Source organism: Sebastes fasciatus, chromosome 3, assembly GCF_043250625.1.
Source record: "Sebastes fasciatus isolate fSebFas1 chromosome 3, fSebFas1.pri, whole genome shotgun sequence".
Lineage (NCBI taxonomy): Eukaryota > Metazoa > Chordata > Actinopteri > Perciformes > Sebastidae > Sebastes > Sebastes fasciatus.
Genome location: NC_133797.1, coordinates 21,816,442 through 21,832,105, shown reverse-complemented (window position 1 = coordinate 21,832,105; position 15,664 = coordinate 21,816,442). Strand labels below are relative to the sequence as shown.

The 15,664-nt window shown below is 40.4% G+C and overlaps 3 protein-coding genes and 1 long non-coding RNA gene across 5 annotated transcripts in view; 1 reads left to right on the top strand and 3 right to left on the bottom strand.

Moving 5' to 3' along the window:
* The window catches only part of LOC141764392 (uncharacterized), a 64,064-nt gene that overhangs the window by 9,342 nt on the left and 39,058 nt on the right, over window positions 1-15,664 (top strand). The window lies entirely within an intron of this gene.
* Window positions 587-1,894, bottom strand: percc1 (proline and glutamate rich with coiled coil 1). Its single transcript, XM_074631353.1, has 2 exons — window positions 1,663-1,894; window positions 587-1,560 (listed from the first exon to the last, which is right to left on the bottom strand). The coding sequence occupies exon 2, from the start codon at window positions 1,543-1,545 to the stop codon at window positions 667-669; it is 879 nt and encodes a 292-aa protein (XP_074487454.1). The 5' UTR covers window positions 1,546-1,560; window positions 1,663-1,894; the 3' UTR covers window positions 587-666.
* On the bottom strand, window positions 5,286-9,123 carry LOC141764389 (toll-like receptor 2). Its single transcript, XM_074629602.1, has 2 exons — window positions 8,824-9,123; window positions 5,286-7,830 (listed from the first exon to the last, which is right to left on the bottom strand). The coding sequence occupies exon 2, from the start codon at window positions 7,819-7,821 to the stop codon at window positions 5,428-5,430; it is 2,394 nt and encodes a 797-aa protein (XP_074485703.1). The 5' UTR covers window positions 7,822-7,830; window positions 8,824-9,123; the 3' UTR covers window positions 5,286-5,427.
* Window positions 9,734-15,664, bottom strand: part of tmem131l (transmembrane 131 like) — a 42,132-nt gene continuing 36,201 nt past the window's right edge. For both annotated transcript variants that reach the window (XM_074629599.1, XM_074629600.1), the window contains exons 29-34: window positions 15,554-15,632; window positions 14,652-14,758; window positions 14,414-14,546; window positions 13,687-13,757; window positions 13,386-13,519; window positions 9,734-10,305 (exon numbers count right to left, since the gene is read on the bottom strand). In XM_074629599.1, the coding sequence (XP_074485700.1) occupies window positions 9,988-10,305; window positions 13,386-13,519; window positions 13,687-13,757; window positions 14,414-14,546; window positions 14,652-14,758; window positions 15,554-15,632 (842 nt within the window). In that variant the 3' untranslated portion in view covers window positions 9,734-9,987. The remainder of the gene's footprint in view (window positions 10,306-13,385; window positions 13,520-13,686; window positions 13,758-14,413; window positions 14,547-14,651; window positions 14,759-15,553; window positions 15,633-15,664) is intronic.

Genomic DNA, 15,664 nt, shown 5'->3' with positions numbered 1-15,664 from the left:
TCAGATGGAGGTCCCTGAAGCAAAATCTTATCAAATGGCAGTCCGTGACCTATTGTGTATCAATTTAGAGGTCCTTGACACAAAAAAGGTTGAGAACCACTGACTTACAGGTTCTCTATACAACATTCAGAGTAGAACTGTTTGCTATAAAGATATAGAGGAGTAATGTCTACCTGAGCAGAGAATGAAGTCGCTCTCTGTGTGTGTGTGTGTGTGTGTGTGTTGTAATCTGAGTTTCTCCGCCCTTGAAATAAGAAATATTCCAACAACATTTTTCATTATTCATATTCAACATTAATTATTAGTTATTCTCAGACGGATCTCGCTGTTTGTTGTGTGTAGAGGTGCATGTGTGTACAGTAGTGCGGCAGCTGCACTGAAGTGGGGGAGATGGAGACAGATGGAAAGAAGAACATGTCAGCGCTGCAGCGTGAAGCGAAGCTTCGAATACCTTAGAATATTTCTCACCGAAGCTTCGACGCCCAAAAAATAGTATTTGGGACAGCTCTAAAAACATCAAATAATAAACTGCAGTGCCAAGCTACCAGAGGAAAACCGCACAACACGTATTAATTAGTTTTTTCCTTTTTATTAAACTCTTTAAAAGTATCTATCAAAGTTGAAAAGGACATGAATAAAGCTGCGAGTCCCAGCAGGCTGATGTGTTTAATGCTGCATGTGTGTGCTTTCCGTCGGTGTGTGTGTGAGCTCCGGGTTTGGATCCCAGAAAGCCAGCAAGTCACTGAAGTCCAGCTGAGAGCTGTCATTGTTGTAGTGCATGTGTGTGTTAGCGTCTGTGTGTGTGTTAGCGTCTGTGTGTGTGTTAGCGTCTGTGTGTGTGTTAGCGTCTGTGTGTGTGCTGCTCTGTGAAGGTGCATCACTGTCGGTGTGCGTGACGTCAGGTGCGTTGCTGAAACCGACCAGGGAGCAGCAGGGGATCGGCTCAGTCCAGAAACTGAGCGGGAGATGCCGCTTGATCATGGGTTGGCTGCGGCCTTGACTCGGGCCCTTGTTGTTGAAAAGTTCAGCCAGGGGCCCCAAACCACTGCTGCCCTTAGCAACACCGACTCCTTCATCATCAGCACAAGTCACCGAGCCGTTTTCTTGCACCTCTGGACTTCCCGCTCTTGCGATTTTCAGCAGGTCGTCATAGTAACGCAGACGCCCGCTGGTTGTGACGGACATCGAGTCGCTGTAGATGTCACAAGCTTCTTGATCACCAGAGCAGCGACCGAAATACCGCTGGACGTCCCGGCTGATGAGATCTGCAAACCTCAGAAGCTGCTTGGTCACATCCAAAGCGTAGTGGGCGGGATTTAAGAAAACCTCCTCCAAACATTCCTCCTCTTCCTCCTGAGTTTCAGATTCTTCATCCTCCTCCTCCTCCTCCATCTCTCTGTCTTCCTCATCTTCCCTCACCTCTGGCTTTTCCGCCAGCATCTCCATATCTTCGTCTTCCTTGCATGGAGAGTGCTGGAAAATGAGGGGGAAGTAGGCTGGAGTCGGGGCCTGGACGAGGAAGTTTCTGATGACGCCTGCCGCCATGTTGGCTTATGAACACTGGAGAGACAGTTCCAGAGGAGAAAAAGTATGAATCAAATATGAAAACGGTTTGTTGACAGGATAAACATTTTAAATTGGTTGAAAAGTAAGTTTTACTACCTTAGTGGCCAGGTTCAGATGAATCTGTGTTGAAGTCGGAGGAAAAGTCTGTCCCGGGTCATTGATGGATCCAGTCTTCTGTACGTGTGTGTGCATATGTAATACTGGACCAACAGGATCGTCACTGTATATATACCTCAGCACACGGCCGCAGACGTGTGTGTGTCTCGCGTCGGATCAGGCAGCTTCCAGAACAAATATTTGCATGCCGGATTGGCCAAACACACTTTGTTTACTTTATCACTGGGCAACCGGGGAGGGGGTCCAAGGCTAATGGATCCTCTGCTAGGGGATGATGGAGAGTAGTTATACACACACACATACATCATTGCTTTTTTCCGTCCCTGTTATCAGGCTAGTTAAAGCATAAAAGAGCATGAAATCAAATCATATGCTGTTTTGACTTCTAAAGGGGAACACTCTGAACCGACATCAGCAGGCTGAGATACAGTGCAACCCGGTCGGACGCGGCTCTCCTCAAAACATGACGCACTATAATGTTCTTTAAGTGGGAGGCAAAAGGACACGACATTAAACTCACAAGAGTCAACCACGTCAGCTTTACAAACTACCAATCCTTGTCTTCAAGAACAATGTGATCAGATACACCCGTGGCTATTGACTGACTTGATGATTAAAAGCTTTGGAGGTGAACATCAGGTGAACAAACTGCTACAGATGAGCAGATTAGCACTTTGCATGGCAGAGCTGCTTGTATCATTTTCCTTAAACACAATGAGCAATAGAGAAAGGTCAGGTTAAAGCATAAGGCTTTTGTAATCTGTATTGTTATTATGTTATTGTCGACAAATTTCCATAAAATACCAAAAATGTGTTAGTCCGTCTCTCAATACTATTTCTGGCCCTCAGCCCAAAAGCCAATTAGTTCAGGCTGAAAACAAGTGACAAATATATAATTTAATTTTTAGAAACGGCTCAGTCATTTCTTAACACAGCTGGTCACTGTAGTTTTTAGCAAATATTCCTCAAACAGGGTTATACAATATATTTGTTGGGGTCTACTTTCAGCCGAAGATTAATACACATTTGCTGCTTTTTATAGCAGCAGGACAGTGAATGTGGGATCGACAACAATGGAGCTCTATGACGCATAGGAATAAGTTTTATTAGGCTTGCACAAACAATACTTATTAAAAAGGATAAAATCATTGTAAGTTTTGTTCTTTTCCTTTGCTGAGAATAAGAAAAATAAAAAAATATCACCCTTATCTTTTCAGAGTCGTACAGTATGATTTTGATTTCCCAAAAACATGACTTGGTTTTGCCCTAAAAGTTTAACAATTCAGGACAGCTTTCTAATAATTTCCCCAAAAAATGAACATATGCATGAACAGTAACTGTAATTTCTTAGGAACTTTTCTGTCAAGGACTATTTATTTGGTACTAACTAGCTGGGACAGCGTTCACATTTTCAATTTATTTATAATGTGTCCGAGAGAGTTTTTTACTTGTTGAACAAGTAGAAATATGTTTATTTGGTGCAGGGATGACGTATGTTTGTAGGCCAACCAGGAAGTTAGAATCGCACGGGTTCCCTCGACAAAAAGCCAATGGGATTTTTCCATTGGGTTTTGGATTATTGCAGAAAATAAACTCTGTGGCAAACAAACGTTTATGATGCTTACATGTTTTATTCAGCAAGATAATCTTCACAAATGAACACCATTTTTATGATTTTTTAAAGTGTACAGTATGAGCGCATGAAAGCGAGTATACACAACGAGGCTGTAAAGACGGACTAGTCGGCGTGTTAGCAATCGCCTTTTTTAAGACACATAAAAGCTTCAAACGAGTGGGATATTTACTGACTTATTTTATAATAGAACAAAACGTAAAAATCTCTTAAGCTTGTGTTAACCACAGACCTTATTTCACATATCTAACTAAAAACCCATTAAAAAAACTCATTGACTTCCAACGAGGGAACCGGAAGTGCTAAAATGCTAACTCATTTCCGGGTTTTAGGACTCATTCCTGTAGCACTCTATTACAAGAAAATGTAAAATTCAACAAATATAGAAAGTAAACTTTCCAATAATTGATAAATATTAGCATGGGTGTAAACAAACATCTGTAAGTTTGTTCAGTTATTAATATTTCAGTAGCTGTCTCTAAGAATTTGTGAGCTCCGCCAACTCTGCTCTTCTGTTTTCTACAACTACTTTATCATTTTTCTTACAAACCCAAATAAATGAGTTCAGACTAAATGTACGGGCTCAAAAGACGCTAATTTTTTTTCAAATGAGTATCAAATTTCTTTACCAAAGAAACTACTTAAGTACGTAAAATAATTTTAAACATAATGCTATTTCTACATGATCTCACGCTTCACTAAAGCTCTAGAAAGCTGCACTGAAAATAATTGTGATATATTTAAAAACCATACACCAAAATGAAAATATACAGTAAAATTACAGTACATAACACAGAATGAAGTAAACTTATACAGTATGTACAACACGTAAATGCATGTTTATAACATTTCAATCATGAAAGCAATGATTTGATGATTTTAAGTCTGGCTGATGAAGTCCTGCACTTCCCCAGATTTGACCAACCTTTACAGACATCTGTAACTCTGTAAATATGTGCATGTGCTTCTGTTTATATGTGCATGTGGAGCATTAATGTGTGTTTGTGTGTGTGTGTGTGTGTGTGTTATCAGGACACCCTGACTCCCCTGGCCTGCCTGTCATCAGTATCCAGGCTTCTGTGTTGATTTTAGGACTAAAGATCAATAGCGGCAATATGTCAGCTCTCAAGAGCCTGACAATGAATTACACACGCTTTTAGGCACACAAGCACATGAACACACACACGCATGCACACACACGTACACATCTTATAAGTGAAATAGAGTATATAGTAAATTAATTCCAACCATAATTGTTAAATCAATATTAGAAACCATCTTTTTGAAATGATGTAATAATAATGAATACACTGTGTGCATATATGTGTTAAAGATTAGGAGACTGTTGTACGTATAGACATAGTAGTAGTTTGTACAAATGTTATATTGTATTGTTTCATATAGGATTAAGGATGAGAAAAGGGTAATGCATACTTACAGAATAAAATCAATTTACAAGAAAAATGTGATACTATAATTTGTTCCATTAAACACGTTTTTTGTTATCTCTTTTTTTGTTAACTGCTTTTACGCAACTCAACTTGTTGTGTTACAATATATACTTTCACACTACACGTACTTTGTTCAAGAACTTAATGACATGAATTCACTTTTTGAAAAATGTGTTTTTGCTTCGTAATGTTGAATTAAAAGTATACATAACCTGGCCCCAGTTACAGCATATTAAGGCTTGTGCAGTTGCAAAGCATCCCAGAGAATCAGACAGATAGACAGAATCTCACAATGTTAAACAAAACTAATACGCCCTGTAATAGACAACTGACATGTACTGCACTTTGTACACCCAAAATACACCCCAAACACCTAATGTAGCACTTCCTACACTACAAAAAACGTTGCCAAAGAACATTATCCATTCAACATTTACATTTCCTCATAAAACCTAATTGGCAAAACAAATTTGTAGAACAGAAACGTAATTGTTAGGAGGCAGGGTCATGGAGCTGAAGCCTAAATCTTCAGTTATACTTTGCGCAAGGATGGTCGCACGGATATGTGCTGACGTGGAATTGTGACGAGGAAACGTTTGGATCTTTTATATACCGTGTGCGTTTCTCCTTGCGACAAATCAACATAAGCCAAAAACGAAATTAAGGGTCCACATTGAAAGCCTGTAAAGAGTTCCGATTATCAGTCTCAGGTCTTTTAATAGCCGTTCTCAAGCTTTGCCAGAACCCGGGGATCTGGTCATCATCATCAGGCCACTCCAGGTACGTCCTGGAGTTCATGACTCTCCGCAGCTTGCAGAACTTTTTGGGGATGGTCATTTTGTCAATGGGCTCCAACAGAATCAGCACGACTGTGTCGTCGTTTTGGTCAAACAATCTAAAATGGGTGTAATCCAGCTCGTACTTGCACCATTCACTGCTGACAAAATGCTGAGAAAGGACAAACAGAGTTCTGTGACTCTTCTCTATGGCGTCCATGATGTTGTCCAAGATCCAGCCGCCGGGAACAAAGTCTCTCTTGTGGAGGCAGAGCCGTAGCGGAGGCTCGCCCTGCTCCAGCTCCGCGACCAGATGTGCTTCCACCCAACCAGAGTCCATTTCACTGTAGGACACAAAGGCGTCGTACTCGAGCTTTCCCTTTTTTAACTTTGGCTTCCTCTTGGCTTTCAACCAGGCCCAGGTCATCTTCATATACCACACAACGCTGAACTTGTGACACAAACCAGCAACGAGCAGAAACATCACCAGGATCCCTGAGCAGAGTAAAGATAAAGCTAAAGCTGTGTGGCATTCAAACACTGACAACCTTGCGTCTGCCGCACTCTTTCCTCTCACGGTGTCAGGGGAGTCACAGACGTACGACTTGAACTCATCTCTAAATGTGACTCGATGATTCATCCGGTCAGACGTCATGAACGCCACAAAGTCACATGAACAGTCATACTTGTCAGCAGCAGCCTCCAAACTCTTCAGATTATTATAATCATTTAGATTATTACCGCTGAACGCCTGTATGTCGTTGTTTTGAATAGAGAGAAATGTGAGACGAGGGTATAAAACACCGTTTGGCAAACTACCAATCTTGTTGCCAGAGATGTATAAGTCAGTGAGAAAAGGTAGTTCGATGTTGAACACGGTCAAGCTATTGTCCGATAGATCGAGGATGTGTAAACTCACCGGCAAACAAGTGGTTACTTCTGTTAAATGTGTTGATGAGAGGTTTAAGAACTGGAGACTTGGCGGCCAGGAACAAGTCTCAGGCATACTTCGAAACACATTTCCACTCATGTCAATGTTTTTAAGCTTTGGTAGTTTAGTGAAGAGCTGGCTGTTGATGAAATGCAGATAATTCCTGCTGACATTGATGGTTTGCAGACTCCAAAAGACACCTTTGCCATCGCACATCATTTCGCTTAAGAGCTGATCACTAAGCAAGTTGTCACTGATGTCGAAATACTCCAGCTTTAAGTATTCAGCAGAGGATTCACAAGGAATGAGGAACATCTTGCAGTTTATCACGGACACCCTTCGCACAACACTCAGCATGGGTTGCAGGAAAAAGAGGGCTGGGAAGTTGTAAAACTGAGGGAAATTAACGTTTTTGAAGACGGCAGCCTCCAAACGGTCCATGTGTCGGGGAAATGTATCGATACCCACAAAACTTAAGTGGAAATTAATATCTTCAAAAGCCACCGTAGTTAAATTCGAGCCCGACAGCAAATTCAGAAATGCCATACAAGCAGGAACGGTTATAATAACATTTTTAAAGATAATGCTTTTAGTTCCGCCGTCGCCGGCCACTTTGAATGGGAACATCTGATCCGCTGTGGAGAACCGGGTGTCAGTGAATGTCAGCGTTGTGTTTGGGTGTACAACATCAGACAGGATAGCTTCTACTAGCGCTGGATTTCTCCTAAACGGACCATTCAGACCAAGTGTTACAAATTTAATTGGCCCAATTTGTGTCAAACTTCCTTCTGCATAGACTTGCAGATTAACTCCATCAAAAACAACCTCTTCAAGACCACTGAGGCCAGAAAAGTCACTTTTTCTGACAGATTGAAGGTTCGGTCCTCCAAAATGTAGAGTCTTTAATCTCTTCAGTGGCTGGAAAAGATTGCCTTGACCCAACATTTTATATTTGTTCCCCAGAAGATTCAAGTGCCGAAGTGAAAAAAGGTTTCCAAACCATCCAGCAGACAACGCATCCAGTCTGTTTGAGGACAAGTCCAGTTTCTCCAAATTAGTCAGCGGGACAAATGCTTGCTCCTGGATCTCTTGGATTATGTTGTTACTCATGATTAAAGACTTTAAACTGGCAAACGCGACAAAGTCATTTTCCCGTATTGACTGCAGTCTGTTGAATGAGAGATCGAGTTCAGTGATGAGCTGTGAAGGGGCTGCAGGGACCGTGCTCAGGTCTTGTCTCGAGCAGTCACAGGATGTTTGTTCACAGCTGTGACACTGTGGTCTGGAGAGTGAGACACTTTGATGCGTTAGCAGCAGGACAAACGTGAGGAAGATCAGGATTCTCATCTTGAAACACTATAAAACAAAAAAGAAAACCATTAAGCAAAGCAATTTAAGAATTAAAAAAATACAATTATTGTCTGTGGCTAATAAGCTGATGTACACATGGTCATATATACTATCCCTACTGTACATTTTCTGAGATAAATATAAAATACAAAATATTTAATAAATATGACTTCCTTCTCAAAGGCATTTTGGGTTATTATAACGGAGAAACACCATACTTTTTCTGGGGAAAAACAGCTGCGTTCAACATTCAGTATCACTGAAATACGGGTCTTTTTCACAGTAGACATTCTGACTTTTCATGGTAGGAAAAGCACAGGAGTTACTAATAACATTAATGATGGCTCTGTTGTATTTAAATGTCCCAATGAGCCATGACAGTACGACTGTGAGCCAGAATGAACAAAATCAGAACCCTAAAAGGAAAATCAGCCTTCATTTATTTCATTATTTACATTTTTCCTACTGTGACATGTCAAAATGTCGTCCCGGGAAAAGGCCTTTTATTGAGTGTGCCACCGAAGTTATTTTGCCCTTTTTGTTGCTCATATAACACAAGCTCTAAGCTCTTTAGCTACGCCTCACTGTTGCGGTCCTTAACTACATTTACCTTATAATAATGGCATATTAATCTCAAATGGCAAACACCTGCATCACAGGTGTCCTGCCATCTAATCAGAACTGTGAATTCTCTGTGGCCGTGGTATAAAATCAATTAAAAAATAAAACAATTATACATTATTTAAATGTGCATTGTAAACTTGTTTCTGTATCTAAATGATGCATCAATATGTGAATTTCAAAATGATCAGTTTTCCATTTACACAATGTCAGATTTAAAAAATTCTGAGTTTTTCAATGCATCATTTAAAACACATTAAATGAATTGATTTGTAATAAAATAAATAAAATATCTATAATCAAACACTGAAAGTATATAATTACTCTAACAGCACAATACACACTATTGATAAACGAATGAAAATAAAGTGACGATACCTTGACGAGTCTCTGCGTCTCTGAAAACTCTTCTTCGGCACAGTCATGGAATGACAGAGGATGTATTCACCGATTTATGTTTCTTGCATCACTTCTCCAGTTTACAAAATGTTTCCCCATATCTCTGCCACATTAAGAAGTACAGTGACAGAAATAAAAAATAGTTTCCTGGCAGAGCTTTGGAATTAGATGTTCTCACAGTCTGTTTTGGTTTGTTTGGTTTCACAGTTTGGTTGTGTGTCAACAGCAGACAGAGTTTAAAAGACGTTCACCGAACAAGGAGACTTTTCTGAGCTACATTATGAGGAAATCCTGTTTTGAATCTGTGCTTTTTTTTGTTTTGACTTCCTTCTTTCCTAATTTAGTTTTGTGAATATTTACACACAGACACAAACAGTGGTGGACTCATGCCTAATTTATACTTCTGTCGAAAAGCTTGCACAGAGCTTCTGCAGAGGCGCAGAGATGGTTTTGCATCCAACTCTTCCATATTGAATCACGCCTATTAAATAATTCAAACTGACTGCCTGATAAAGGATTTGAAAAACACGGGTCCAAATCAGAAAGAAATGACATGCTACGCGCAATCTGCAGCAGTACTATAAATGCCTGGCGTGGGCGAGAAGTGCCCGCAATCAACCCGCTTAGTATAAATCAGGCATCAGGCTGTCTGAGGGCACCAACTGCATGAGATGGAACACCAGCCAGCATGTAGGGCAGCCTATACAGCACTGCATCACGTTTTCTCCACTGGACAGGCACCTAAGAGGGCACAAGCTTTAAGCCTGAAAATAAAGCAGAGGATGAAATAAAAAAGTGTGATATGAATGGACTTGTGGGCTCTCCTTACAGAGACGTAAGGAGACAGATAGTTAAATACTACGTTACGTAGTTAAAGAATGATATGTTGTTCAAGTACAAAACCCTTTTTTTATTTTCTATGATCAAAACTGCAAAACATCTAGAAAAATATACAACAAATGCTTAACCTTTCACAACATTTAACATTTGAAAATGGGAACATAAAAGAGAAGGAATATTCACATTTTCCCCATTAATGATAAAAGAACATTCATTTTTATTTCCTTTCTTTTACATATCAATGTTTTTATATGCTTGCAATTATTGTTTAGGTCTGCCGCTTTTTGTTTTCTTTTTTAAACTTTAAACATCTCCGCAGTAGCCAGAGTCGTTGGAGAGCTGTGAGTTGGAGCTGCGGTTGGAGGAAGAGTTCCATATGTCCAGGTTCATGTGTGGGCCGAAGGGGTTGAAGCTGGAGTACTGGATCGGTGCGCACGTCCCCTCTGGCTCCCGGGTGAAGGGAGAATGAGGCGGGGTGACGGGGGACACGGGGGACACGGGGGACATCGGGGCTGATCGCTCAGGTTGGAAGTGGCTCTGGTAGGGCTCGCTCTGGGGCGTCCAGATGGACCCAAACAGGCTGGACATGGGGGAGAGGCTGCGGGTTCCCGAGAAGTATGGCTGTGGAGAGCGGAGAGAGAGATATTAGCTGTTAAACCATCTGAGATATTGAAGCTGCTTTGTGTGCTGTCCAAAGTTGTGGCCCGGTATTATACATCAATGACATGTTCTAACCTTACCTGTCACTGTGCTCTGCTACCATCGGGCTGTCTGTTCCCTGCAGTGATGACCTGGCTGTCGTTTCTCTGCTTGTTAATCTCGTCTCTCAGCTAAAATAAAATGACCTCTAGCTTCTCTCCATCCTCAGCGAAAAAAAGGTCAGCCCTTTAAGTTGTAGTGACTAGGGGGTTAAGACGCATGCCATTTAACGGCAACGTCTCCGGTTTGAGAGCTGGAGAGCTTTGCCTTCACTGTCTTTTTCTACACTGTCAATGTCTCAAAAGGAAAAGAAACCATAAAAATAAAACATTTTTTTGTAATATAAAACATTAAAGTCTTGGGACTTGCCCTGCAGTACTCAAACATACAAGAGCACAGAAATATTTTTCCATGTCTGTTGTCAAGACACTTTAAGTTGATGTAACAGGCTGCTTGTAACATTTATAATTTAAAGCTGTATTCTCTTGTGCAGTTGTTTTATGTAGCTTTGGCCTGAAGTACTCACTAAATTATATGTGATTCCTCATAGTTTGATGTGCGTTTTTAAATGTTATTACATTGTTTTATTAGCATTCAGCCCGACAGATACTGGAATTTTGGGGGATTTTTGAGAGTAAAAAAAGTCAAACAAAAATAAATGTCCCTCTTTTAACACAACCATTTAACTATTTTTCGGGGCACAAATAGTTTTGGATAGCGTTCCTCAATTTTGGTTAAAAATAGAAAAACAGATTTGTCCCGAGGTAGTTTAGTTCCCAGTTGTCTGATGAAAGTAACAGTAAACATAATAGTACATTTTTAAAACCACATTGGAAAGAACATTTTTATAAAACTAGCAACTCCACCAAAAACGGTATTTGCAGCTCAAAGGACATCTATGTGCTGTTATGTTCTTTTTGCATATGTGCTAAAATAAACCCAGATAAACTGCATCTTACACAACTGTGCATGATTGACAGCTGTGCAAAAGGGAGAAGCATCAAATGAAAGACAAGTTTATAATAACCCACTTTCAGTAAGACTGAGTCTATTAAACCAGACGCTCCTGTTCCTCATTTCTGCACTGACACGGAGAGCAGAGCGATGAAAGCACTTCCTCTAAATGTTCTATGAGTCATAACAGAGCGGCCACTTTAGCGTCTCTTTGAGGGTGTGTACAGTGCGTACTGTTGTTCAAAATGACACAACCAGAGAAACAAACACCCAGTTTCACATTATATCTGGGTGTTAACGCCTGCATCACAGGTGCTCGGTGCTCGGGGACTTTCAGTGGCGAGGTAGCAGGATAATAAGGATCTAATCACAGGTTTCAGGCAGCAACCTGCTCTCTCATTGGCCTGGCTCATGTTACACTCAAGTGTCTGACGTGTGTGCAGTTCAGTACAACTCTTGTAATGCATCAACAAAAGTGCTACTGTGTCAATGCACGTGGGACTGCGGTTACATTGTAATCAGTATAATCAGTTCTGTAAGCAGCTGTAATTCCTCATAGTTTCCCCCCCAATGTTTAAAGTATTATAGTAGCACCAGTGTACCTTTTTAAAAGTGTAAAAATGTAAATCAACTGTTATTGTCACACAACTAAACAGAACAGCACACAGTGAAATTTAGTCTGCATTTAACCCATCTTAGCATTAGGAGCCGAGGCAGCTACTATACAGCTTGGGGAGCAGTTTGGGGGTTTGGTGCCTTAATCAAGGGCACCTCGGCAGTGCCCAGGAGGCAAAGAGGCACTCCAGCTACCAGTCCACACTCCAGATGAACTGAACTACTGCTGCTGCCCCAAGGTAGATAAAGATTTACTGTGTGTTCCAATACCCATACTACAATACTATTTAGTATGCCAGAAAAATATTTAGTATGTCCCAATACATAGTATGTCAAATGCAGTAAACCAAAAATACCAGGATGTATTTTGCAGTATGCAAGCCAGCATGCTTTTCTAACCCACAATCCTCCGCGCAGAGGAAGATACGTCACTAGTATCTATAAAATAAACAAGAGAGCGAGAGCATAGACAGATGACAGCCGCTGACAGCTCACTCACAGCTCACTGACAGCGAATTGACAGAAGCCGCAATGAAAGACAGTTTATTCGAGTATAAGTAGGCTACTAACATTGCATATCTTTGCGACTCGTGTGTATAACGTTAATTAATACATTATGCGTTTCAAATCACATAATTTTTCTTTTTACTTAAAATTTTGCGCTACGGAGTGTGGTGGATATGAGCAAGAGGGTCAAAGTTCAAGTCGCAATGTTATGACAAAGTGTCCCTATTGTGTGCATACTGCATGCACCAGAGCGTACTTTGTGAGGGCAGCTGCAGTACGTACTTAAGTAAAAAGAAATCGTTCAATACACAACCTTAACCACATCCTGTACATCTATATTTAAGTGCAACTGTGCATCGCTCGGGGAAATAAACTTCTTTTCTTGTGGTTTATTTATAATAAAAATAAAAATATGGATATTGATGGCTTTGCAGGTAGAAGAACAGTTGTTCACAACACGCCGTCTCATTTTTTAAGCAAAAATGGCAAACGTGTGCTGGTTTCAGCTTCTCAAAGGTGAGGATTTGAAGATTGTCTGTGTCACATGATAGTAAACTGAACATGTGAACAAGAGAAAAGCTTATATTTTCGCGGGTGGAGTGTGCGGTCTCTATACCACAAACACTCATGGTTATTATTTCTGAGTAAACTGAATATCTCTATATTTTGAACAGTTAATTGGAAAAACAAGACATTTGAAGGTATCACCTCGGGCTCTAGGGAATTATAACAGGCATTGTTCACCATTTTATAGACAAAACAAACTAATCGAGAATATAATCTGCAAATGAATCCATAAAGTAAATAACCGTTAGTACAACCTAGCTCTAGATTGACTCCCCCTGACTATTATAAATAATAATGAGCTGCAGCAGGAGAGCAGCCAGATCCACTTGGTCCTGTTTAGACCATTTGTGTCTCCTCACCTTGCTGCCCACGCAGGCTGCTGTGTCCCAGGCCGAGGGTGATTCCTGAGTCTGCTCCTCACTCCAGCTGGTCTGAGTGCTGTGTGCATTCTGGGCCTCCTGACCGGGAAAACCACTCGGAAATGTCCCATTACCTACGAGATGATTAGAACAAACAAATGCTGAACTTGCAGATACATTTTGAGGAAGCAGAGTCAATGCTTTAACAGTTTTAATTCCATAGCTTCAAATTTAAATACAGTAGAGTGTGATAGGAACATATAATAATGGAATAAGGAAAATGCATGTCATGAGTTTGTACCTATGTAGGTGCTTTCCTCGCAGTAGGTGTAGGGACTGTTGCATTGGCTGTTGGCACTACTCCAAGTAAACCTGCAGGAAACAAGGAAACATTTGATCCAACGGTTTTAACAGGGACAGATAAAACTGCAACACAAAGACACATTACTGCAGCGACGGGGATTATTCAAACTGTAAACCAGTATCAGTTCCCATGCCAGGACAGATATACAGTAACTTCCTTATAGTTATATTTAGTACTTAGAGAGGCTGTTTAGACAGACGGCTGACGTGGCATAACAGTAATAATAGTTAATAATAACAGTTTTTAGCTGAGTACACACTTTTAAAACAGAAGCAGTCATTTTGATCTAGGAGATTAACATTAGAAAAACATTTTAATTTCTTATATATAATGTGGACACTCAGACTTAGGCTTCTTTAAAGCCCCACGAAAAGCTGACAATTACAGAGTCTAACGTTACGTTGCGAGCTAACGCTAGCAAACTATTTCCTTCTTTCACATCCAGCAGACGCAACATCACTAGCATTCAATTGGAGTCATGTTTCTGTCCAATATTCACTCTCTAATTAGCTCGGTTTCAGTCTCCACCAACTCCTCTAACATTGTCTGTCTGCAGTTTGGTGTTGAATTTGACCCCTTTCACATTACAGGTCATCATTTGATTCATTGTTGATATAAAATAGTTATTTGTAGAGTTTTAACAGATCTGCATTCAAACACTTACCCATTGTACGACGCGGTGGTTGCTGGCTGAGGTATGTAGGGCAGAGCTTCGGTGGTGTTGTATCTGAACTCAGTGGTGAGGGGGATAGATGGAGCGGACCACGTCTCTTCAGGTACATACTGACTTGTCAGGTCTGAGGGAGCACACGACAACATGTTGAAGACACAGACAGGTGTTTATTTTAGACTTTGCCTTTTCTTTAAAAAACAAAGTATGTATTTACTATGAATGTCTTTACCCATGTTTCGGTCTACTCCTGCAGCAACAGCAGCAAAACTCGGGGCAAAGCTGGACGCTGTGGGGTCTGGGCTTTGGCACATGTCTTTACGGTACAAACTGTTCATGCTAAACAGAGAAAAGAGAAACAGGGAACAGATAAAAACACAATTGTATATTTTCCATAAGTTGTCTTCAAACAATACTAATTAGAATCTGAAACTTTTCTTCAGTGGTCTTGTCATGGCGCAAAGTGGATAAATAGAAACATCAGATTTTACTCTTAACCCCTAAAAACCCACCGGCCTGCTGGCGGGTTAGTTCACGATCAACAATGTTTTTGAATGATGGTAAAAGGTTTTATAGTCAACAAAATGCAGTATGTGCCAAATGCTTTTACTCCCTTCTGTGACACTGGAAAACACACCGAAGCATTTTGATGACACTAAAACCTTTTAGCATCATTCAAAACATTATTGATCATCATTATAAACCTGCTGGCGGGCAGGTGGGTTTTATGGGGTTAAAATCTAATCGAGTCTTCAGAGTGACACTATTTTGTGGAAATAGAAACACTAATAGAGTAGATAAAATAAACATTCCTGACTGACTGAATATTTTGAATTAACATATTTTAAGAGTTTTTAGTTATTTACATATATTTTATTTACCTAAGTTTTATTTAATACAGTGCTTGGTACAATCCACATATGGAATACATTTCAAGTGACTTTTTTAAACAATTTTGTCCACATTCACACAGTTAAACTAGTATTTATCTTTTGCTGACATTTGCTAACAAATGCTAAGGTAAGAGCATGTTTCTGTGTAGGCTCATACAATCATCAGAGTCATCGGTTGAGTGTGTGTGCGTGTGTGTGTGTGTGTGTGTGTGTGTGTGTATATGTGTGTTTGCTGAGGTACCTGAGAGCCTTGTAGTTTGTGTTCATGGTCTGGTAGCAGTCTCTCTCTACTGGGTAGACGCCGTACTGCTTGGAGTCCCCTGTAAAAAAACAAACAAGACAAAAATCTGTT

Bases quoted from the DNA above. Each gene is read 5' to 3' on its own strand.
- LOC141764389 (XM_074629602.1), bottom strand. From the start codon at position 7,821: ATGAGAATCCTGATCTTCCTCACGTTTGTCCTGCTGCTAACGCATCAA.
- percc1 (XM_074631353.1), bottom strand. From the start codon at position 1,545: ATGGCGGCAGGCGTCATCAGAAACTTCCTCGTCCAGGCCCCGACTCCA.